The 25,228-nt window shown below is 40.1% G+C and overlaps 1 protein-coding gene across 22 annotated transcripts in view; it reads left to right on the forward strand.

Moving 5' to 3' along the window:
• Positions 1–25,228, forward strand: part of CNST (consortin, connexin sorting protein) — a 110,878-nt gene that overhangs the window by 42,932 nt on the left and 42,718 nt on the right. For all 22 annotated transcript variants that reach the window (XM_037895361.2, XM_037895362.2, XM_043543377.1 and 19 more), the window contains 4 exons: positions 13,507–13,712; positions 19,949–19,979; positions 24,082–24,168; positions 24,715–24,829. In XM_037895361.2, the coding sequence (XP_037751289.1) occupies positions 13,507–13,712; positions 19,949–19,979; positions 24,082–24,168; positions 24,715–24,829 (439 nt within the window). The remainder of the gene's footprint in view (positions 1–13,506; positions 13,713–19,948; positions 19,980–24,081; positions 24,169–24,714; positions 24,830–25,228) is intronic.

The raw sequence follows: 25,228 nt of genomic DNA on the forward strand, positions 1-25,228 counted from the left end.
GAGAGGGTGGAGGACAACTGAGGGAAATGCAGTGCTGAAGGAAATGAGATGGTTTTCTGAAAGGGAATTAGGCAAGCAAGAGCACAAATCTGGGTCAAGATCAGACCAAGACTGACTATAATGGTGGATGGGGGAGTCAAGGTGATGAGATGGTAATAATTCCTGGTGTTTTCTAACTAGGACCGGATTTAAATTGATCCTTAAAGACTCAGGTAATGACATGCAATCTTCTAGGCAATCCACTTGTAAAGCAAAATATTCCTCTTAAACTAAATCCTCTAGATGAGTTTCATCTCAGTTTTTAATGTCATAAAAATAAGATCTGGCTGTAGCAACAGCCATAATTGTTATTTCACAAGATAGGAATTCTTCATTGTATTATGTTAGCTATTTATTTACACTGGAAATGTATACTGATAAAGGCAGCTGTAAAATATTTTATCAACTATAGTGTGAACAACTAAATCTAACAAATAGATACTGTATTAAGACAACAGTTGTAATAATCTGGTTGCAAATAATACAGATGATTTTTATTGATATTAAATCAGTAAGTACATCAGTAAGTTCCAGAGTTAACTTGGATAATGTAATCCTCATAGCCTGAAACAATTTTTGAAAGGAGCTGTAAGGATAGAGGAACCTATTGAATATGTAACATGGCAGCAGCAGTACACACCAAAAACTGAGTATAAGAGATGATGTATTTGTGGAGGGCAGATGTGTCAAGTGAAACTTAGTGTTTTTAAAATGGTAGAAAGATATATTGAAACTAAATAATTTGGAACAGTCATGTGACCATTTGAATCCTCTGCACCAGACCTCTAGAGAAATCTCAGTCAATTTAATTAGTAAGTCATTATTCCTCCCGAAGTCTGTCATAAAAATAAAGGGAAGGGTAAAACCCCTTTAAAATCCCTCCTGGCCAGGGGAAAAATCCTCTCACCTGTAAAGGGTTAAGAAGCTAAAGGTAACCTCGCTGGCACCTGACCAAAATGACCAATGAGGAGACAAGATACTTTCAAAAGCTGGGAGGAGGGAGAAAAACAAAGGGTCTGTGTCTGTCTGTGTGATGCTTTTGCCGGAGACAGAACAGGAATGGAGTCTTAGAACTTAGTAAGTAATCTAGCTAGGTATGTGTTAGATTATGATTTCTTGAAATGGCTGAGAAAATAGCTGTGCTGAATAGAATGAATATTCCTGTCTGTGTGTCTTTTTTGTAACTTAAGGTTTTGCCTAGAGAGATTCTCTATGTTTTGAATCTAATTACCCTGAAAGGTATTCACCATCCTGATTTTACAGAGGTGATTCTTTTCTTCTTACTTCTATTAAAAGTCTTCTTGTAAGGAAACTGAATGCTTTTTTCATTGTTCTAAGATCCAAGGGTTTGGGTCTGTGGTCACCTATGCAAATTGGTGAGGATTTTTACTAAACCTTCCCCACGTAGGGGGGTGCAAGGGTTGGGAGGATTTTGGGGGGAAAGACGTGTCCAAACTCCGTTTTTTCAGGAACCCAGATAAAGTTTGGTGGTGGCAGTGGAAATCCAAGGGCAAAGGGTAAAATAATTTGTACCTTGGGGAAGTTTTAACCTAAGCTGGTAAAAGTAAGCTTAGGAGGTTTTCATGCAGGTCCCCATATCTGTACCCTAGAGTTCAGAGTGGGGAAGGAACCTTGACAAAGTCATACAAGATAGAGAATAGTACTAGAGCCCTGCTGTTTGGTTTGTCTGAATGTGCAGGATCCTGAAGAGTTTTTTATGACAGTTCCAAGCCATGTCATAGACATATCCGGGAGTGTTTTTGGGAGCCCATGACACAAAGTCCTACAATTGGTACAAGTTCACCACATTTGTTTCAATAATCAGCAATGTACATATGATTGTAATAGGTCTGTTGTGCTGAGGTGTTTCATGAGATCTTTCTAGGGAGAAGCCAGATCTGAGTATGTTTCTTTGGCATGATTGCACTGGGTCAGGGAGTCTGTTGCTAAACCGAGGAGCACTTGCTTCTTTATCTAAATGGCTCTAGCTCTGCATATAACAACTACTTTTTACAGTACATTAATTTTACTAATTTTTTTCACTTTTGGTCAGATAAAGTGAAATACATGTGGGTTTCATTTTCTTGTGAGGTTTTTCGGCTCTGCACTTACTCTGATTCCAGGGAGCAGGATGAGTGCGGTTCATTTAATTTCAGTCAGCAGCCTAGATTTGAACTGGAAAGAACAGATATTAATTTTTCCCCAGTTGCCTGTTAGTCCCCTTGCTTTGAGATTGTTGTATAAACATACCTCACACAGCTCTAGTGGTTGGCCAAGAAGTAAAACATCAGAATGTAGGTTAAAAGGCAGGACAACGTTTGAACAATGTAAATAAATAAATAATGGGTTGAATTAGGGGAAACAGTTATAAGGGAGCCTCTTGTACTGGAGAAAAAGGGAAATGGTATTCACTTAGGGCCTGATCTGGCTCCCCTTGAATTCTCCCTGTTTAGTCTACCTAGCCCAGTAGTTCTATGCTGTGGCCTCCTATTATATCAGAAAAAAATTCCCTTACCCCTATTGTTCAGGGCCGCCCCTTGCATTTTGCCATAAAGGAAGGCCTCCTGGTAAAAAAAAAAACAGAACTATGATCCTAGGCTTTTCTCCCAGACTCATTGCCGTAGTACTGAGTGCCTTACAAAATTATATTATTCCAACAGGTAAACTAAATATAGTCTCACTCTTCAGTGCTCTCCTCCTTTCTCTGCACAGAAAGAGGGTTTTATTTTTATATTTCTCTATTGATAATATTTATTGTAGTAAAATCGTTATGAGAAAACAGTGGTGAAGCTTATAGCTTTTTCCTTTTGTCCAGAAGGCAGTTAAGGTTTACAGCCATTCTCAATTCTTATTAGGAATAGTGTGTAGGCATGGGCCAGTCCCCAAGAAGACTGTTTTCTGCTTTGACAAATCTCACACTTGCTCTTGATAGACCCACAGAGTGCAAAACATCCACTGACTACAATGGAGAAAAATTGGCCCTTTCATTCATATTCTCTTTAAAGGCTGTATGCAGTCAGCTATTACAAAATGACTCCAAAACGCAGGATATGCATAATAAATAGCAGTAAAACAGGATATTCATAATAAAATACCAATGTTATCAGGCAAAAACAGAGAATGCTTTGTAGAGAAAGCTTAAATATACTAAATTCGCTGAAAGAACTATAGAGGCATAGAATGCCACTATAGGGATGAATGAGCTGTCTAGCTGCAAAAGTGGCAAAACTCCACAAAGGATTAGAAACATTGTCAGGTTTAAAAATCAGAAGCTTGAAAACAAAATCCTTATATTTTACTGATAACACCTAAGATTATGAAAAATGAAAACCCAAAATTGAAATTTTAATTTACTTTTCACCCCAATTATGCCCCTTGTTTTAATCAGTTTCATGCTCTGGTTCTCATGCCCTGTCACAATGAGGCAGTATTTCTGTTGCAAAAAAATAGAGGGAAATGCTTGAATAAAATGGGATTTCTTCTTCTTTTTTTATCACACTGAAAACAATCCAATTAGCTTTTTTGCATTTTTGTCCTCGTTGTTTCTACTACCTGGGTGTCCCTCTACACATAAGAGCAGTGGAAACAGAATAGGAAACCAAGCTACCAAGCGGAAACACGGCATGGAGAGAGGAAGAGAAGGCTCTATAAAAATGGAAAGGGGAGTTGTCAAGGGGAAAAGACATAGGAAGCAAGTTATAAATTTTTTTTCTCCTGTTAAGAAATCATGGGCGAGTTGGTCTTGACTCATACGTATGGAATAGATTTTCAAGCCTGGGGGGAGGGAGGGGAAGCTTTTAAAGAAGTCACCTCTTCTGAAGCACTGATGTTCAGGTCTGAGTCAATCTCCTTTTCTTATTTCCCTAAAAACAAAGGTGACAAGTCAAATGGGTATGTTATTTTTAAACATTGCTATTATGTTGTCCTGGAAAACTGAAATTTGACTTCCACCACCACAGTATCCATCTCTCTTCTTGGTCTGGTGCTTAGAGCAATGCAGTGGGAGTAAGGAGCCTGTGTTTTCATTGGGACTCTACCACTGACGTGCTGCATGACTTTAGGGAAGTTCATCTTCCATTGTGTGACTGAGTTTTCCCAGGTGTAAAATGGAGATCATATCTGCCTTTGGTATAGTGCTTTAAGAGTCTGTGAACATTGCTTCTAGAAGCACAAAGTATTATAAATGTTTCTGTATATGTTCACAGTAAACTATCCCTGGAATTAGGCTCTTAGAATGGAAAACAAGTGACCACTAGGATTGCTACATTAGAGACTTTTGTGTGAATTATCCAACGCAGATCTTCAAACTCAGACATCTGCTTTGCATCCAGAATCTCTTGTAGGTTCTTTTCCTATTCCATTGGCAGAATATTGTCACACAGCAATACTAAGTTTAATATTAGCTGTAATATTAATATATTCAAAATTGTTTGAGCAGGATATACTGATTAAGGAGATGATGCAGCTTATAAGTGAGGGAACTGAAATCCTGATGGGTATTAATAGTCAGATTGCATTTGATGAGCCTCCATAATTTCAGTGCAATAGCAATGATGATTCATGAGTGTCAGCTGCTTAAAAGTAAGGTCTATGGAACGTAAATTTACAAAGGAAGAACTCTAGAATTATTCCTATTCCTTATGGAGTTATTTTGTTGCATTTCCAAAAGATCAGTCCTGGCACAATTGTAACCAAATGCTGTAAAATGCCATTGTATGATACACTTGAGATAATACACAGCTTGGTGCAGTTCATATTAGCTTTCCTACTCATGGCAGCATTTGATAAATTATACAGTAAATACATCCTCTTGTTCATATTTTTTCCAAACTAAATTCTACACATACACTGTAAAAACTGATCAAGCTATTTCTCCTTCAGGCTGGGAAAAAAAAATCAAATCTATTTGGCCTGAATTTAGATGGTGCAGCAGTGAATAGGAGCTATTCATATGGACTCATAGACATTAAGGTTAGAAGGGACCATTATGATCATCTAGTCTGACCTCCTGCACAATGCAGGCCACAGAATCTCACCCACCCACTCCTGCAATAAACCTCTCACCTATGTCTGAGCTATTGAAGTCCTCAAATTATGGTTTAAAGACTTCAAGGTTCAGAGAATCCTCCAGCAAGTGATCTGTGCCCCATGCTGCAGAGGAAGGCGAAAACCCCCCAGGGCCTCTTCCAATCTGCCCTGGAGGAAAATTCCTTCCCCCCAAATATGGCGATTAGCTGAACCCTGAGCATGTGGGCAAGATTCACCAGCCAGATACCCAGGAAAGAATTCTCTGTAATAACTCAGATCCCACCCCATCTAACATCCCATCACAGGCCATTGGGAATAACTACCACTAATAGTTGAAGATCAATTAATTGCCAAATTCATGTTATCCCATCATACCATCTCCTCCTTAAACTTATCAAGCTTAATCTTGAAGCCAGATAGGTCTTTTGTCTCCATTGTTTCCCTTGGAAGGCTGTTCCAGAACTTCACTCCTCTGACGGTTAGAAACCTTCATCTAATTTCAAGTCTAAATTTCCTGATGGCCAGTTTATATCCATTTGTTCTTGTGTCCACATTGGTACTAAGCTTAAATAATTCCTCTCCCTCTCTGGTATTTATCCCTCTGATATATTTATAGAGAGCAATCCTATCTCCCCTCAGCCTTCTTTTGGTTAGGCTAAACAAGCCAAGCTCCTTGAGTCTTCTTTCATAAGACAGGTTTTCCATTCCTCGGATCATTCTAGTAGCCCTTCTCTGTACCTGTTCCAGTTTGAATTCATCCCTCTTAAACATGGGAGACCAGAACTGCACACAATATTCCAGATGAGGTCTCACCAGTGCCTTGTATAACGGTACTAACACCTCCTTATCTCTACTGGAAATACCTCGCCTGATGCATCCCAAGACCACATGAGCTTTTTTCATGGTGATATTACATTGGCGGCTCATCGTCATCCTGTGGTCAACCAATACTCCGAAGTCCTTCTCCTCCTCCGTTACTTCCAGTTGATGTGTCCCCAGCTTATAACAGAAATTCTTGTTATTAATCCCTAAATGTATGACCTTACTCTTCTCACTATTAAATTTCATCCTATTACTATTACTCCAGTTTACAAAGTCATCCACATCTTCCTGTGTGATATCCCGGTCCTTCTCTGAATTGGCAATACCTCCCAGCTTCGTGTCATCCACAAACTTTATTAGCATACTCCCACTTTTTGTGCCAAGGTCAGTAATAAAAAGATTAAATAAGATTGGTCCCAAAACCGATCCCTGAGGAACTCCACTGGTAACCTCCCTCCAGCCTGACAGTTCACCTTTCAGTATGACCCGCTGTAGTCTCCCCTTTAACCAGTTCCTTATCCACCTTTCAATTTTCATATTGATCCCCATCTTTTCCAATTTAATAATTCCCCATGTTGCACCAGATCAAATGCCTTACTGAAATCGAGGTAAATTAGATCCACTGCGTTTCCTTTGACTAAAAAATCTGTTACCTTCTCAAAGAAGGAGATCAGGTTGGTTTGGCACGATCTACCTTTTGTAAAACCATGTTGTATTTTGTCCCATTCACCATTGACCTCAAGTCCTTAACTACTTTCGCCTTCAAAATTTTTTCCAAGACCTTGCATTCTACAGATGTCAAACTAACAGGCCTGTAGTTACCCGGATCACTTTTTCTTTCCTTTCTTAAAAATAGGAACTACGTTAGCAATTCTCCAGTCATACAGTACAACCCCTGAGTTTACAGATTCCTTAAAAATTCTTGCTAATGGGCTTGCAATTTCGTGTGCCAATTCCTTTAATATTCTTGGATGAAGATTATCTGGGCCCCCCGATTTAGTCCCATTAAGCTGTTTGAGTTTCGCTTTTACCTCGGATATGGTAATATCTACCTCTGTATCCTCATTCCCATTTGTCATGCTACCATTGTCCCTAAGCTCCTCATAAGCCTTATTAAAGACTGAGACAAACTATTTGTTTAGATATTGGGTCATGCCTAGATTATCCTTAACCTCCACTCCATCCTCAGTGTTTAGCGATCCCACTTCTTCTTTCTTTGTTTTCTTCTTATTTATATTGCCCTGGAGGTTTTTCGCCTTCCTCTGTAGCATGGGGCACAGGTCACTTGCTGGAGGATTCTCTGCTCCTTCAAGTCTTTAAACCACGATTTCAATAGCTCAGACATAGGTGAGAGGTTTTTCGCAGTGGGAGTGGGTGGGTGAGATTCTGTGGCCTGCGTTGTGCAGGAGGTCAGACTAGATGATCATAATGGTCCCTTCTGACCTTAATATCTATGAATCTATATGGCTACAGAACCTTTTACTATTGGTTTTAATTCCCTTTGCAAGGTCCAGCTCTATTTGACTTTTAGCCTTTCTCACTTTATCCCTACATGTTCTGACCTCAGTAAGGTAGCTTTCCTTGCTGATCCTTCCCATCTTCCACTCCCTGTATGCTTTCTGCTTTTTCTTAATCACCTCTCTGAGATGCTTGCTCATCCAGCTTGGTCTACAACTCCTGCTTATGAATTTTTCCCCCTTTCTTGGGATGTAGGCTTCCGATAGCTTCTGCAACTTTGACTTGAATTAATCCCAGGCCTCCTCTGCATTTAGATCCATAAGTTTTTCAGTCCAATCCACTTCCCTAACTAATTTCCTTAATTTTTGAAAGTCACCCCTTTTGAAATCAAAAAATCTAGTCGCAGATTTATTTTTGTTTATCCTTCCATTCAGTTTGAACTGAATTAGCTCATGATCACTTGAACCAAGGTTGTCCCCTACAACCATTTCTTCTATGAGATCCTCACTACTCCCCCAAACCAAATCTAAAATGGCATCCCCTCTTGTTGGTTAAGCAACTACTTGATGAAGGAATCCATCAGCTATTGCACCTAGGAAAGTCTGAGCCCTATTATTATTACTAGCACTTGTCCTCCAGTCTATATCTGGGAAGTTAGTCTCCCATGATCACGCAGTTTCCATTAGTATTTACTTCACTAAAAACATTAGAGGTTTCTGTCCTTATCCAGATCGGATCCCAGCAGTCTATAGCACACCCCAAGCACTATCACAGGGGAGGCTCTAGCAGTTTTCTTCCCCAATGTGATTTTTTGCCCAGACGGACTCTGTCTTATCCGTTCCATTGCTTCTTATTTCTTTACATTCTACCTCATCATGGATATACAATGCTACACCACCACCTTTACCTTTATTTCTGTCTTTCCTAAACAGCACATACCCTTCAATACCTGTAGTCCAGTAATGACTACTATTCCACCATGTTTCTGTTATCCCTATAATATCTGGTTTCACTTTCTGCACCAGTAGCTCTAGTTCCTCCATTTTGTTACCTAGGCTCCTCGCATTGGTGTACAAACATCTTAATTTTTGCTGTTTGGCTTTGATCACATTCTTTACCTGATTAGGCATGGCCATTCTACCGCCAGTGTGACCTATTGGACTGGTATCCACAGTGCCCTTCCTCCTTATGTCCATTCTCCTACCCACAGCTGTATCCTCTCTTACTTTGTTTTCTTCCATCTCAATGTAAAAATTCGGTGTGGTGCGCAGGCCAAGTTTAGACAAGACACTTTTCCTGTTAGTGTGGTGTGCTGAGCCAACTACAACTTTGAACTTGCCATCATGGACCTCAGAAAATATCCCTATCTTTAACAAGTTTGAATTTATTTTGAAATACATTTTCACTATATACCAGTGAAGTCCCAAAAGATGACAGCAACTGCAAGTTGTTTCCTGTAACTGAACTATTTGGAAGGTATCCATCATGAACGCTGAGTTCTAATCAAACCAGAGCACTGAAGGCACTGGTCATCATTTGAATATAACCTAGTTGAAATATATGGCAGAAACTGAGTCAGGGACTGATGCAGCTGAAGTTAAAGGCATTCGTGGGGAGATGAAGATGAGCACATTTTGTGTCTTGATGAACTTGATCACCACTGCAGTGAAAGATAAACTTGGTCCTTATGTGTGAAAACTTATCTTTTGTGTTGGCAAATTGATGGAGTAAAGACTTCTGGGTCTCTAAAAGTAAAGCTGCAGAGAAATCAGATCTATCTAGATATGTCTGAAGATGCCGTTGAAAATATGGATGCCAGAATCACCAGGCTAAAACCACCACTATTCATGTGGTTTGACTACTTTGAATCTAAACAATGGCCTTCTGATTTAAAAAAAAAAAAAAAAAAAAAGCATCAGCCCATTATAGCACTCAACAAATTGACCATTTTCTAGACCATTTTACCCAGGTATTGCATGACGACCAGGAAATAAAACATGGACAGAGTCACAGTGTGCTTCTAACACCAGCAACTGGAAGCACTAGTGGAGGAGTAGACTAGTGCTGTTCAATATAATCAAATCTATATTAAAACAGATGGACATTATCCATAATATTATTTAGGTAGCCAAAATAAAATATTTCATAGTGGCAGCTCTGACTCGCATTCTCAGACAGGTGGTGGTAGGGGCATTTTATGTTGTATACTAAAGCAAGGACAAAACAAAACTTATTACCAAATGGGTATCAGGCACACTGAAAAGAAGAGAATACAAATAAGACCTAGGCACAGTCCCCTAAAGGGAGAAAGCAGAATTTAGAGAAATGCTTCCAGACAATCTCAGCAGCAACAATATTTTATTTAAATTTAGTTAAGAGCATGAAACCACAGCTTCAGGATTGGGACAGCCATATTTTCATCTTGGACTACCACATTTGAAGTTTTAGCTGGTTCGGGACCAGTGATCAGAATGTATATTCTCATTGAGTCTGAGACCCATTAATTTCATCAGGCTTATTCAATATAAATTGGTTGCAGAATCAGCACCTTATTGTCTGTCCATTCGGCGATTGGATTGCTGTTAATTTTTACATTTAATTTAAAAATGTAACAAATTTTTTAAAAGTACATTTCACTTAGTTATAATGAATTTGTTTTTGCGCTGAAAGGCCTGTAATATGGGCCATTGCTACCATCCACTAGTGATGTGTTGCAGTTTTGCAAATGGAAATACAATTTAGAATTAAGCTCTGTTCCTTGCACTAGAAGTAACAATAGTTTAGAACTCTGGAAAGTTCAGCCTCAGAGAATAAGGAGAACTTGTGAATGAACTCTTTGAATATTAGGAAGTTACATTTGGTCTTCCTAGGTTGGGGGCAGGAGAGCAAGGGGAACACTTCTAAAGTGGGGAGAGAAAAATGAAAAGGGGAACCCAAGCAGCCTCCCTACACCACCTACACAAATGACTGAAATGCTACAGCCACAGATAAAGGCTCTGGCTTATACTGCTAAAAAAGGCACTGATTCTGCCTTCAGTTACACTGGTGTAAATCAGAAGTAACTCCACTGACTTTAGTTGAATTACTTCAGAATTACAGTGGAGCAACTTGAAGGGTAGAATTTGGCCAAAAGTGGGTCACAGTATGGCTGCTTGCGGATCTGAAACATACTTTCTAAATGAATTTAATAACAAGGATGCCACAGTGGTTTCATTAAAATGTCATTTTTCCATGACAGCAATTGCAGAGTATGGTTTACTCAGAGCTCATGTTGTGCTTTATAGATCGTCTTTAACTAGAGAATATGTAGTTAAGAAGTGCAGTCTGAAGTATGACATTTCTTTGGGAGTAAAGGTTTGCTGAAGTTGAAAGCAATATTCAGAAACAGGAGAAAACATAGTTAATGATCACATGACAAAGTTCTGAACAGAAAACTCTTCTTTTGAAACAGTGTTGGTTCCATCTCTAATGTATCCCTCAGTAAAAATGTTTGGACCAAGTCTGGCTGAAAACAGGCATGAATTAATAGTTGAAAAGCACAGGCACAAATTTATACAGGAGAAGCAGTGTTAAGTTACACTCATATTTTGGAGGGCAGTAAGCCCCATGTATGTATCCACCTATAGAGATTATTAGTATTCCTGTCTTGAGTAACTTAGGCAGGTAAGAAGGTTTAGCAACTGTACGTGGAAAAGAGGGATCCTTGTGGGAACACAGACAGCACTTCTTGAGCTCTACACTCTATCCCTGAACCACCATTATGTGGTTCCACATGCAGAGAACACAAGGAGGGCCTGCAAAATGCCAGCTTCCAAAGTTTAGAAGGAACCAGGGTCAAAGCACAACAATTACAGAACTGGTGACAGCTTGGAGCACGGCCACCAAATGTGTTGGTGCTCAGTCTTGCAGTTTTAAAATAGAGAAGGCCATAAACTTGCACAAACTGGCTTTCAGACAGTTTTAGGGGTTTCTGAAAGTTAAACAACCATGACCAAAGTTTACGAAGCACATTCCAGCCATGAATCAATATATTCAAGTTTATATCGTAGATGAGGTATACTTCTTGAGTTGTTGCCTAAAAATTTTTGAAAACACCTCAGGGATGTTTTTGGGGTTTTTTTAAATGCCAGTACTAAAAATAGTCTATACGTCATTACTGTATACCTCATTTATTCAGGACTCTGATTACTCATCTCTTGTGCTTTAAATTACATCAGTTATGTTGTGTACATGGCTGAGACTTTATTTAATTCCAATATCAAAGAGCCTTTCTGCTTGTTTTATTATAAGCATGTATTTTAAGAAAGTTGTGGTAGTCAATATGTAGAAGTATAACTTTTAGTCATTGTAAAGCAACAGACTTGCCATATTTCTCAAATTATTTCAAGTGTGACTTTTTAAACATTAATGAAAAACGTGAATGATTGGCAGCAATGGAAGCCAAAGCCTTCTGTGTGCTCGTGAATTTAAGAGGTGAATGGTAGCTTAGTCTCCAAGCCCATTCAGCCCTTTACCTCTTTGCTAGGATTTAAAAACAAACAAACATGCAAATCATAATTTTCTCTCTTTATATTTGGACATTTGTCCGCTTGGAACTGTGCTTCAAAGGTTTCATTTATGGCACTAGCTGTGCATTTTTAAGTAACTGCTGTAGTACCATCTGTAATCCCTTTTTATTTTGAATCATCCCATAGAGGGGTGATTCAAAAAACAAAGTGGATCTCCTTTCTGAGAAAAATTGTGTAAATTTCCATTTCTGCTGCCATCCTTCCCCAGAGGCAGGATATGCAAGCAAAGAGTGTCCTCCTTATTGGATGAGCCATTGTTCTGTATTCGCCAAAAGAAAAAATAGGCACAGTACAATAACTGAATTTTATTCTCTTTTAGGCTGAGTCTTGGTCTCATGATTGTTTTGTTAATTTGGAAAGTTTGAGGAAAATCTCTTTAGCTGTTTGAGTTATTGATGAAGGAAAAAACTAATCTTTCCACTTGTAAAGAGAGACTTAATAGCTCAAAAATTGCAGACTTCAAACTTAGAATGTGGCTAGGATAGCTGAGGAATTGGTTGCCTTGCTAAGGCTTAATCTACATTCAAATTTGCACCTGGTTTATTTATTTATATAATTTATTTCAGCGAGTGGGCCATAAAACAAAGTTTTTAGCTATTATAAATGTACAATTGAGCTTGCTAAATACCAAATTCCTAAAGATTTTTGTGGAACTTAAAGGCACCCAGCTCCAGTGAATGATGAGGTGAGATATTAACATAGGGAACCAGGAGATCTCTGCTCAGTTTCCTTCCTAGTTTAGCAGGGAATTGAACATAAGTGAGATGCAGTGCTGATGGAATTTGTGTGAGGGAACTGTATCTCTCTCTCTTACAAGTCCTGCCATCTGCATCTGCAGAGTTCATAAATGCTGTTTATGCACTGTGAATAACTTCTTAATGCTTAAATAATCATAGTTATTTATCAAACTGAATTTACAAGCTCTGCAATTATATATTGCTCTTAACTTCTCCAAAACCTCTCATGGAAGTTGCATCTGCAGAGTCCTTCATGTAGCTCCCAGAGTGTCAGAAGGGGCCCTTTAATAGTGGGAGGAGGGGGGAAATTCTATCAGCCATAGTAAATGCCATCAGCCTGTTATTTATGAAGGCTAATGTTCAAAACAACTTCGAAATTTTTAAATTAAGCCATTTTTGAGTTATGAGCCCACCAAAAAGTTAGAAGTCTTTTAAGTGCCATGTCTCCAAAATTAATCAATCTCAAACTTCCAACAACAAAAATGCCTCTTTGGACCAAGGCCACACCTGATACTTTTCAAAAGAAAGTTTTAGAAAATGTTCAAAGGGGTCAAAATCAGGATTACTATAGAAAGTGTCATAGCTTTCACTATATGAAGTCATTCAGGCCACTAATCTCTTTCTGAATTATGTATAACAGTTTTAACTGGTTCAATATTTTTCCAAATTGGACCACAGCACCCCTTTAGTTATAACTATGAAAAAATGCATGAAGTGTGTTAGTGTTTCTCAAATAGAGTCCTGCATCAGTGTCAGTCCATCTGTTACACCTGACTTTAACAAGACCGGCAGCTTTGTTTTCAGTTTCCTAGTAGTACTTGCATCCTAATCTAGGTATTTGTTTCCATTTAAAGGAGTTCCTTCAGTGGACACCACAGCACTCAAGAAAGAGAATGCTCTCCTTAAAGCTACAGACTCAGTTCATTATGACGATGCTGATGAGACAAATGTGAACTATCAGCAAAAGCAACAAAAACAGACTTTGCAGTCCCTTTTTTCCATGCTTCGAGAAGAATTTGAACGGATGGACTCGAGGATACTCCCTCTGTGTCTCCATCAGGTATCCCGTGTATCAGCATTTTGTTACATGTGATTATATTTTTATACTATTTTTTGTCCTAGAACGTGTCCTCGCTGGAAATAAAAAATACTTTAACACGTTTTAGGTAACACATGCTAAAGTCCTATTGTAGACAAGTCAATTTGTAGTTTTAAGATGTGTTATGTGGTTAAAGAAAACCCTAAGGGGGAGGTTTTCCTTAACTATCTAGTACATGTTAAAACTGCAAATTACCTTGTGTTAAAATCTTAGTATAGACATGTTAAACCACACCTTTTTTTATGGATATGGTCCCAGAGTAGGGTTGCCAGACACCCAGTTTTTGACCAGAACACTGTTGAAAAGGGACCCTGGTGGCTCCGGTCAGCACTGCTGACCAGGCCACTAAAAGTCTGGTTGACAGCGCAGCGGGGAAAAGCAGGCTCCCTGCCTGTCCTGGCTCCGCACAGCTCCCGGAAGTGGCTGGCATGGCCGGCTCCTGGGTGCAGGGGCGGCCACAGGGGTTCTGCATGCTGCCCCCATCCTGAGCGCTGGCTCTGCAGCTGCCGTTGGCTGGGAGTTGTGGGATGGCACCTGTGGGCACGGGTAGTACATGGAGCCCACTGGCCCCTCTGCCTAGGAGCTGGACATTCCAGCTGCTTCCGGGAGCCACACAGAGCCAGGCCAGGCAAGGAGCCTGTCTTAGCCCCACTGTGCCTCTGACCAGCGGTGCCTGGCTAGAACCCGCACCCAGAGCCCTTGCTCTAGGTTGGAACCCCCTCGCGCACCCTAACTCCCTCCCAGACTCCACACCCCGTCCTGCATCCCAACCCTTTGCCCCAGGTTGGAACCCTCTCCCGCACCCTAACTCCCTTCCAGAGCCTGCACCCTTCACCCCCGCCCTCAACCCCCAGCACCCTGCCTCAACCCTGAGTCCCTCCTGGAGCCTGCACCTCACACCTCTTCCTGCACCCCAACCCCTTGCCCCAGTCCTGAGCTCCCTCCCCCACCTGAACTCCCTCCCTCATCCCCATCCCCTGCCCCACCCCAGAGCCCACACCCCCAGCCGGAGACCACCTCTCTGCCCCAGCCCTGAGCCTGCTCCTGAACCCCTCATTTCTAGCCCCACCCCGGAGCCCGCACTCCCAGCTGCACCCCAATCTGCTGTCCCAGCCCGGTGAAAGTGAGTGAGGGTGGGGCAGAGAGAAGGGTGCGTAGAGGGAATGGGGCCTTGGAGAAGGGGTGGGATCGAGGGCAGGGCAAAGGTTTTGGTTTTGTGCAATTAGAAAGTTGGCAGCCCTATCCCAGAGTTGGTTACACACAGTTTAGGGGGGACACATTCCTTTAAAATCATGAAAAGATTGTAGACATTGGTATAAGTAATAATAGATTGGTTCTCTAAATAGCATTTTAATCTGGAAATACTCTTATTGCAGACCTAGCTTAATGTATGGATCGTAAGGATCACTCTTACTCACTTGAAGGTAGTTTTTATTCCATTAATATGTGCTGATGATTCTTCTTCCATGTAACCTGACATAGTGCAGTCACTATCTTAGCTCTACATCAGGCCAAGAGAATAGGCAGTGTTGTAAGATGTATAGCTGTGGATTTGAAAAATAAGTGAGAATTAATGTACAGCTGTTTATTTCTACCAACAGGCTAGTGGCTTTGCTCCCCTGCAAAGGGTGACTGGGAGTGTGACTATAATGTAGCATAGATATGTGGCTAGGATCTTCTGAACTATAATACACAGTTCAACAGTGTTGGTTTGCTGAATGTTGACTCTACATCAGAAATCGGCAACCTTCGGCATGCGGCCCCCCCACGGTAAGCACATCCTTTGGCCCGCGCCACTTCTCGCAGCCCCCATTGGCCTGGAACGGCAAACCGCGGTCAGTGGGAGCCGCGATCGGCCGAACCTGCGGACGCAGCAGGTAAACAAACCGGCCCGGCCCGCCAGGGGCTTACCCTGGTGGGCCATGTGCTGAAGGTTGCCGATCCCCTGCTCTACATATTGACCAGAAGGATGTATTTTGGGGGGATCACTTTAGCTTCCTTTTTCTTATAGTGTCTGACAGTGCTACTTGATGGACTTATTCTTTTGCCACCATTGTTGAAAACAGTGTTCTCATTTGAAACTGCTCTTCAGCTGATTTCTGCGGAATAGTGGTTCCTTTGCTGCTGCATTGCCTCTTGTTGTCAGTCATATAAATTATCAAAATGAGTAATAAATAAAATAGGCATCAGGTTCCATAAATATATTTTACATTAAAAAATAAATATTTTACTGGCAGTTTACATTAGCAGTGGAATTTTTCAATTTTTAAAAAATGGTGCTTTAGTGAAAAGTTTCTATTTCCTTGCATTAATTATGTATGTGAAACTTTGTTAGCACTAATTTAGTCTCTTGCCTGAAACAGTCTCTAAGTTTTGTGCTGGCTCGTGAATATCAACACCATATAAAGAAGGCAGTGTAAATAGTGCAGAGATCTCAAAGTGCTTTACATATATTAATTAATTTATCCTCACAACACCTCTGTGAGTATGGAAGCAGGTAAATTCTAGTTGTTGTTCTCCCCATGAGGCAATTGAGGTACAAAGAGGCAGATTCTTTCAAAGTCATGCAGGAAGCCTCTGGCAGAACTGAGAATAGAATCTGTTTCCTGACTCCCAGCCATGTGTCCTAACCACAAGACCAACCGTCCTTCCTGAGACAAGCGAAACAAGCCCTAATAAAATGGTTGAAAGAAAGTCAATAAGTACTTGACATGTTGGCCATAGTATATTAAGCTGGAAAAAATCAAATGGTTGGAGAACAAAGCTTGTTCTTTTCTTGTGAAATGAGCAGTAATTAGAGCATCATCTTCTTTGGAATGGATTAATCTGTCATGAAGGGCCTGATTTACTAATACAGCCTGCCAATAACTTGTATATGTAATGTGTTTCTATCATTTTCTAATATGATGAGCCGTAATGTCTCACAACTGTTCACCCAGTATAGAATTAATTTTAATCACCTTTTTATTTCATATGAACAAGTGCAATTTAAAACCAACTGCTGTATTACAGAATCACTAAAGCATTAAAATTCAGAATGGTATAATAAAAAGCTTACAATAATTTTTTCCAGGCATCAGAATACTAGAGGGTATAATAAGGATTAAGTTTAATTAAGCAGAAAATTATCCTTTGATGTTTAACCCCAGAACATGCTTTTCAGATTTCTAGGAGTATGCACATAATTTGTTTCTGCCATTAGAAGACAAAAAATATAAATGCTCCTTGAGTTGTTCCAGGAATTTCTGGGACTACCATTCCAGGCAGCAGCCAGGATATACAAAAATATGAGTCTTAGAATTCAATCTGTCAATTCCCCTTTGGAGATGTTGGCTCAGAATAGTCTAATAGGACTGCGTGCCAGGAACACCCAATTTGTAACCCAAGTTCTGCCTCTGACTTGCTTTGTACCTTGGGCAAGCAAAAATACTTGCTATATTCTACACCTGTCCTACTATGGCATTCAGGCTATTTGTCTGGGAGTTCGGCTGCTGCTAAATACTTGCAGTTCTGGTTTTCCGGTACTAATTGAAAGTCCATTGCTACATAATCAGTAACATACCCATTCTAGTAAACTCGGCATTTAAAAAATTAGTTTTGTGAAGACTACATTGATACTATATCTTGGTTTTATTTCCATGTCCATGTTTTGATATGGAAAGTTTCTCATGGTAACTCACTGGTGAATATTATTGGTCCCCTTCTGTGCCAAACTACAGAAGATAAGAGTTATTTATGCCCCAAGCTGGGAAGTCTTAGCTCTTTAGCTGCAGCTGTAGCACCTCATGCTTTTAGCTCTGGAGATCTCCACTTTAGTCCTCAGTGCATTGGCCAAGATGATGGCCATCACTCTGGTATTTATCTTCAGGTTATAGGCTGGTTGAGTTTCAAAGATTAGATGTTAATCTAACCTCTTCTTTTTCTTCTTTCTTGCATTAATCCCATCAAATGGGGTCTGCTCTATGAGTCCTCTCCCTCCAAATTACTCTGTTCAATGCCATATCCTCTATCATACTACATACTGACCTGTCTTCCTTTATGACATCCCCCCACTTCTTCTTGGGTTGACTTGTCTGTCTTTTTTTCTTGGTGGAGTTTCTCAGTACTGTGCTTTACATGACCAAACCATCTCAGCCTGCACTTCCTCATTTTTTGTTTATGGGTGTTAATTTGAGTATATCTCTAACATACACATTCCTTGTGTGGTCTTTCTTACTTATACCATTCATCTACCTCAACAGTTGCATTTCTATGGAACAGATTATTTGCTCATGTTTCTTCTTTGTTGCCTAACACTTAGCACCAGACATTATAAAACCATGGTCCGTTTGGTTTTAGACTTTCCCTTTTAATCTTCCTGTCACATGCTAAACCAATTATCTCTCCCCATTTGAGCCACGCTTTTATTATTGTAGCTCTCATTTCATCATCCATTTACACATTTTCCTGGATTCTGGAAACCAGATACTTGAAACTTTGCATTTTCAGTATTGTCTGTCCCTCTAGTTTCAAGAAATTAAATACTATATACTGTTTTTCCTCTGCTTATTTTGAGCCCATGTCTCTCCAACAGACTAATCTAACCTCTCTTAAACATTTTTACATGATCTTCTGAAATATTACTTCAAATAATCAGTCTTCCTTCCTTACTTAATTTTTACCGGTACCTGTCCTTGGCAATGTTTTGATTTCCAAATTAAACCTGAAATGGTACTGTGGATTCTATATGGAACAGGCAAAGTTCACTAGCCTTCTGTATCTATCTGCCAGATAGCTTTTTGTTTGTTCTGACACGCATGGGTTAGGTCAGCCCAGATCTGGTAGAACAGTCTTTAAATGCTGTGTCTCTGTTTCTCATTGTTTTCCTTTGGCAGAACTGTCACTTAAAGGTCATGTTTAACCCCTTCTGTTACAGCAATGTAATTAAAAGGGAAAAAGACTTAAGTTGGTTCTACCTCATAAAATCTATAATGCAGGTCATAGAGCTGCCATCTGGCTTCATTTTGTGCCTGCTGTCATGTTGAAGTTTTTTTGGATCTCAAGACCCCGGGCTTAGTGAATTGAGGAAAGATGGCTAGATGCTCTTCCACATGGGTCCTGCAGTTGGTCCTTTCTGTTTCCTGCAGAAAAATTTTTTATCACAAGTCTGGCAATAATTGATACTTTTCTTAAAGCCCCAGGTCCTGAAATCCTGAGATTTTCATGAGAATTTCAGCTTTCATTTAAAAAAAAAAAAAAAAAAAAAAAGTTTCTGGCCTGTGTAGTTGCAGAAAAAAGCTTGACTGTAATCTATAAACTCAAAAACTAGAAGACAAATAAAAAGGACCTGTTTTGTTTTGTTTTTAAATTTTTAATCTTGCAATTTTTTTTGAGGCTCAACTCATGATTTTCAAATGTTTGGAGTTCACAGTGCTGTGAAAGGGACCTAAAGAGGAGAGTAGTTATATCTGTGGTCTGTGACAGGCTGCACCCCCCCCCACCTCCACCACACATTTAAAGTTCTCTATCCAAAGATTGCTCTTGCATGATAAGTCAGGACACTGGCCCTTCAGAAAGAGTGTTCCCCATTTCACCTTTTAGCAGATTGTGCTGTAGCATTACTCAAGAATTCCCTCTCTGCAGTGATCTTACTTCCTGCAGTCCTGAGGGAGTAATATCTGATAAGAGAATTCATACTCTCATCCCTTGCATGTAAGTAAAAATGTGCACCATCTAGACTGCCTTAATATAAAGCTCTTTGTTGTATAATCACTTAAGCATAAAAACCTATCAGTTTAAAAGATCTAGAACCCAACTAACGTTTGGGCTTATCGGTTTCCGTGAATATAAGAAAAAGGAGTTATATTTGCTACTTGTATGGTCTTGTCAGTATTTATTGTTTCCTACTCACTTGGTTAATCTCAAAGACCAAATATTCATCTGCAAAGTATAACTTTTTTGAAATATATCTGTTTGTCTTAAAATGAATATAGTGGATGGGGTTTTTGTGTTTTTTGTTTGTAAAATTATTTGATTTTCCTTTTAAAAAACCTTTCCTGGAATAAGAACTTTTATGTCTAGTTTTAACATGGAGCAAATGTGTACAAATAAAATATGAACTCTTAAAAATTAAGATAATATTATACATGCATGACTATAATAAAGAATCAAAGAATTGTGATGTTAAACATTATTTTCTTTTTCTTTTTCCTTTACAGATAGCTGAGGCCTATTTTCAGGAGGAGGAATGTATCCTTTCATTGATCAAAATTAACAGTGCTCCATTTTGTAAAAAAGTAAAGTGGCATCATAATAAAAATTTGAAAGGAAAACAGACTTCGATGGTTCACAGGCTGTGAATCAGGGTTAGGAAAAGGTGAACATGCCATGTTTTATACATGAGTAAGCCTACAATATGTGCTTTCTGCTGTGCTTTCTTAGCCAGCTAGCTGGAGTACAAGTAAAGAAATAAATCCCCCTTCCCAAAGCTGTACTGATATAATTGGTAGTGCCTGCCAGAAACAAAGACATAAGCAAAACAGTTATATGCTTCAAAGAAATCAACTGTTTTACATGAGAAATCCTCTTCTGAGTATTAGGCATTAAGAATATGCCTTATCCAAATAGGATATATATCCTAATTTATAAAAATACTACTGTAGTGATGGTGGGCCTTATGTGTGTGTTCTACTGACCTCTGCATCAGGATAATGATAACTAGTGCACAGTGTTGAAGGAGAACTTGGGGGTAACAAAAGCAAAACAATAACATATGATTTTTACCACCCAAACGTTTATTGGTCAAATGTTACATAGGCATACAGTTCAGTTTAATAGTTTCTCAAACCACAAACAGTTGCTTCTCGGAACAGCTAGTTCTGGGGCACACATGGGAAGAGGTTACTCTTGACCTATTCCTAAACAATACACAGGACTTGATTCCAGGAGTTGAGCCAGTCATGGTGACCTATAACATAATCTAACTTAATTTCATCCTAGGAGGGATTGATCATACTAAAACCTAATGCTGTGATGTTATACTTTAGGAAGTATGGTTTTTCAAAAAACTTGGAAACTCTTTAGAACCTAAAGATGAAAGCTAAGAAATATATATCCTTAGTATGGGTGTGGAGGCTACTTAAGTGTATCACATTACTCATGGAACTTATGCATATCCTTAAACAAAAAATAAAGCAGAAAGACAATTTAAAAATCATTATGATTAAATAGCAAAATACAAGATTTTACAAGTCTCAGAAAGTATTCTTCTAAACATGGAAATCTAGCCCAAGTGATATTAAACTGTATTTAGAAAGGGATAAAGAATAATTCTGAAAATACTGTAAAGCTAGTATTTAAAATAGAATGTATGTCACCACCTTGAGCATTACTTTTGGTCATCCCATCTGAAAAAGGGATAAGAAAGAAAGAAAATAAGTGAAAATGTAGAGGCATGGGAAATATTTGTCAGTGAGATTAAAAGATTAGGACTATTTAGTTTAGAACAAACATGACAGAAGTACAGTATAGCGAAAACCACATGGGTGCTCACATTTCATACTAGAAGAACGTTGCTTTAATTGAAAAGCAGTACATTGAAAGCTAGTCAAAGGAAATATGTTTTTAACACTATGCTTAGTGAAGCTGTCTGACTCAATGCCACGAGACAGTGGGATAAAGAATTTAGAATGGATCAGACATTTATATCAATAGTAAGGGTAGCTAAAATTATGCTAACTATAATAAATATTTGTAAGGGATAACAGCTCTTGCAACCATTAACTCTGTGGAATTAGGAAAGAATTTACCCCTAACTGTACTCTTGCATAATTATTCATGATAGGGATTTTAAACCTTCTTCTGAAGAATCTGATATTAACAATCAGTGGAGACAGGATACCGGATTAAATGTGCCATTGGTCTGATCCAATAAGGCAATTGCTGTGTTCTGTGTTTTATTTTCTACTAAGTTTATACAAGGCAAGGAATATGAACTCCTTTAGTGCTGTTTGTTTATGTCATGGTATACATTTGTATCCCATAGTTAGTAAAAAGAATAAGTACTTCTTGTGTCTTTGTGGTGGTTACTATAGTATTTTATTTGGTATAAATAATGCCAATATTGTGTCTATATACTCAGAACCTGATTCACTCTGTTTTCATCTCCAGTATATTGCCAAATGGAATTTGAAATAGCTGAATGTGTAAACACCTGGCAAGAGGTGGTTTAAAATGGAATGATTGTTAGCTAACTTCATACTGCTTGGCAGGAGAAGAATTAGTAGGAAAGTATACAGCTTTTAGAACACATTTGCAGACACAGTGAAGGCCCTGCAGAGGGGGGGAAAGAGATGGTTGGTAAAGGAGGAATTCAGGGCCGGCTCTAGGATTTTTGCTGCCCCAAGCAAAAACATTTTTGGCCACCCCTGCTTTTTTTTGTGTGCACCCCGGCTCCACCCCTTCCCAACCCCTTCCCCAAATCCCCAGCCCCATCTCCTCTCCCGGGCATACCACATTTCCCCCCCACCCCCGCTTCCTGCGGCTCCCCCTCCCCAAATCCCCACCCTCGCTCACCTCCGCTTCGACTGCTCCCCTGAACACACCGCTGCTCTGCTTCTCCCCCCTCCCTCTCAGGCAAGGGAGAGGCAGTGTGTTCAGGGGAGCAGGCAGAGCAGAGGTGAGTGGGGGGGGGAGCGCAGGAAGTAACAGGGGGGTAGAGGAACCGCTCCCCGCCCCAGCTCACATCTGCTCCACCACCGCCTCCCTCCCCGAGCGTGCCACCACTTGGCTTCTCCTCCCTCCCTCCCAGGCTTGCCGCTCCAAACAGCTGTTTTGTGCGCTGCAAGCCTGGGAGGGAGGGGGGAGAAGCGGAGCGGTGGTGGCGGCGCAGTCAGGGGACCAGGTGGAGGCGGAGTGGAGGCGAGCTAGGGCGGCAGGGGCACATTCCTAGGGGCGGCATGGCCGGCGCCGGAATGCTGCCCCTAGAACTGTGCCACCCCAAGCACCTGCTTGTTTTGCTGGTGCCTAGAGCCGGTCCTGGAGGAATGGTCAGCATAATCTCAAAATATTTCACAAAAAATGAGACCCCTTCATACTTCAAAAATAGATTGTCTGAGGAGTAACTTTTGCTGGTGACTGTTCACACCTTACTGCAGCTGTGCAAACAAAGTACTGTATTAGAAGTCCTTGTCCTAAGAAGGGGAAATCAGAATGCTTGCAGTCCTTTAAAGTTATGCCCTGTGTTTTGTCTAACAGGTTTTTGGTGAAGATGTGTTCTTTGGGAAGAGATAAATTGCCTCCAAGTGCTACTTTATTATTATTGGTTAAGCTTCTACAGCAGGGGTCGGCAATCTTTGGGAAGTGGTGTGCCAAGTCTTCATTAATTTAAGGTTTCGCTTGCCAGTAATAAATTTTACATTTGCAGGGGCCCACCGACAGAACCCCCAACTGGCAGCGTGATGAGCAGGGCCGGCGGCCGGGACCCCGGCTGGCAGGGTCCAGCGGATGGAACCCCAGACCGGCAGTGGGCTGAGCAGCTCAGCACGCTGCCGGTCTGGGGTTCCATCCGCCGGCCCCTTCCAGCCGGGGTCCCGGCCTCCAGCCCCGCTCAGCCCACTGCCGGCCTAGATTTACAGAACCCCAGGCCAGCAGCGGGCTGAGTGGGGCCGGCAGACAGAACCCCAGACCAGCAGCGTGGGCGGCAGATGGAACCCCAGACCGGCAGCGCGCTGAGCTGCTCAACCCACTGCCAGCCCGGGCTTTCGTCCATCCAGGCCAGCAGTGGGCTGAGCGGGGCTGGCGGCTAGAATCCCGGCAGGCAGCAGAGTGCCACTAAAAATCAGCTCGCGTGCTGCCGGTTACCGACCCCCGTTCTACAGTATGCTTAGTGCTGTTCAAAACACAGAGGAAATGCACTTGATGTCTTTGGATGTGAGTGGTTCTGTCTTTGAGTGTAGTAATGCTTGTCTTTGCTTTTGGGGTGATTTTTTTTTTTTTCCAATAAGTAAGTTAACACAAAAATGTATAATGTACCTGCACTTAGACTCATAGTTGATCAAATATACTTTCTCGGGGTCAAACTTTGTGGAAAGAGATGATAATGTAATAAAAGAATCTTCCATGCTGCTTTTAGGAAGATATATTTTCAACTCTTTTTCAGTTTTTGTTTAGTTTAATAATTTATTCAAGTCTATTAGGGTGCTGACCATATAACCATTCACACAAGTACCAAAATGGATGTATCAGGTTTCAGTCATAGAACTAGACTATGTCCTTTTGAACGTGGTATCAAATATAAGTATATCCCAATATGTCTGTCTGTATCTGTATTTCTCTTTAACCTTCCATTCAGATGAGAAGGCAATGAAGTTCATTCAGCTTGAACGATTATATCATGAGCAGCTACTTGCAAATCTTTCTTCCATTCAGGAGCAGTGGGGTAAGTACAGTCTGTTCTAATGTGGTGGAGAGGAGAGTTATCTTTTAGATAAGCTTATGGAACTTGTTCTTTCTAAATAATAGAACAAATATTTTTCAAGTCAATACTGTGTTGCAAAAACAAAAGTAGCTTTTTCACCAGAACCTTTAAGAGCCTGTCATGAGAAAATTATTCTTTCCTTGGATTTTTCTCCTGTCGTCTTTGTGAAGAAAAGGCATGCTTAAGGGATCATTCTTTATCTTGGTCAGTTTCTATACTTTGAATTCGCTACCATGATCGATTCTTATATTCTCTGGTGAAACTAGCATGACATTTGTTTCATTTCTTGAAAACACAATTTATTGTGTCATGATGATATGCTTTTTATCTAGAGTCTTCTTCGTAATTGTACAGCGTACACAGAACAGATTTGTTTTACTGATAAAAACCAAATTTGGACTTGAACATATTTTGCCATAGACTAGTCTCTTTGGCTTCCACATTTTTATGGCTAAATACGTGCTAATTTGTAGCAGTGTGGCTAAAACTATTTGTGGTTTAATTTAGAAACAAAGTGGAAAACAGCAGTGCCCAGTACAGTTACAACTCTGAGTAATTCAGCTAAAGGACTTAACAATGAAGAGTTAGAAAATCTTGCTAAACTTTGTACATCACATCAAGAGTAAGTATAGCAAACTTTATTACTTTAGCAAGTGAAAGTGTACTTCCTTGTTATTTGTATGGCAGATGTTTGAAATGGATTCAACTACGTCCCCCAAAATAAAAATTGTAGCAGTTGATTTAAAATGGGACAAAATCAATTCACAACTACAAGGCAGATGCTGTTCTTGATAGGAAATGTTTGGTTTTAATCTGTAGTAAGAATACTTTGTTCTACAGTAACTTCTCAAACTGGATTAATATTGTTAAAAATATTTCTATAGAATCCAGGTATTACTTTGATAGTCTGGGGAGTTGAAGAGTTTATACTTGGATCACATTACTGCCTTCTTTTGCTGAACTGGTGAGGATTCAGTTGGACAAAATTGTCCTTTAGTCCCCAAATATACAGTTATATATA

Source organism: Chelonia mydas, chromosome 3, assembly GCF_015237465.2.
Source record: "Chelonia mydas isolate rCheMyd1 chromosome 3, rCheMyd1.pri.v2, whole genome shotgun sequence".
NCBI classification, from domain to species: domain Eukaryota; kingdom Metazoa; phylum Chordata; order Testudines; family Cheloniidae; genus Chelonia; species Chelonia mydas.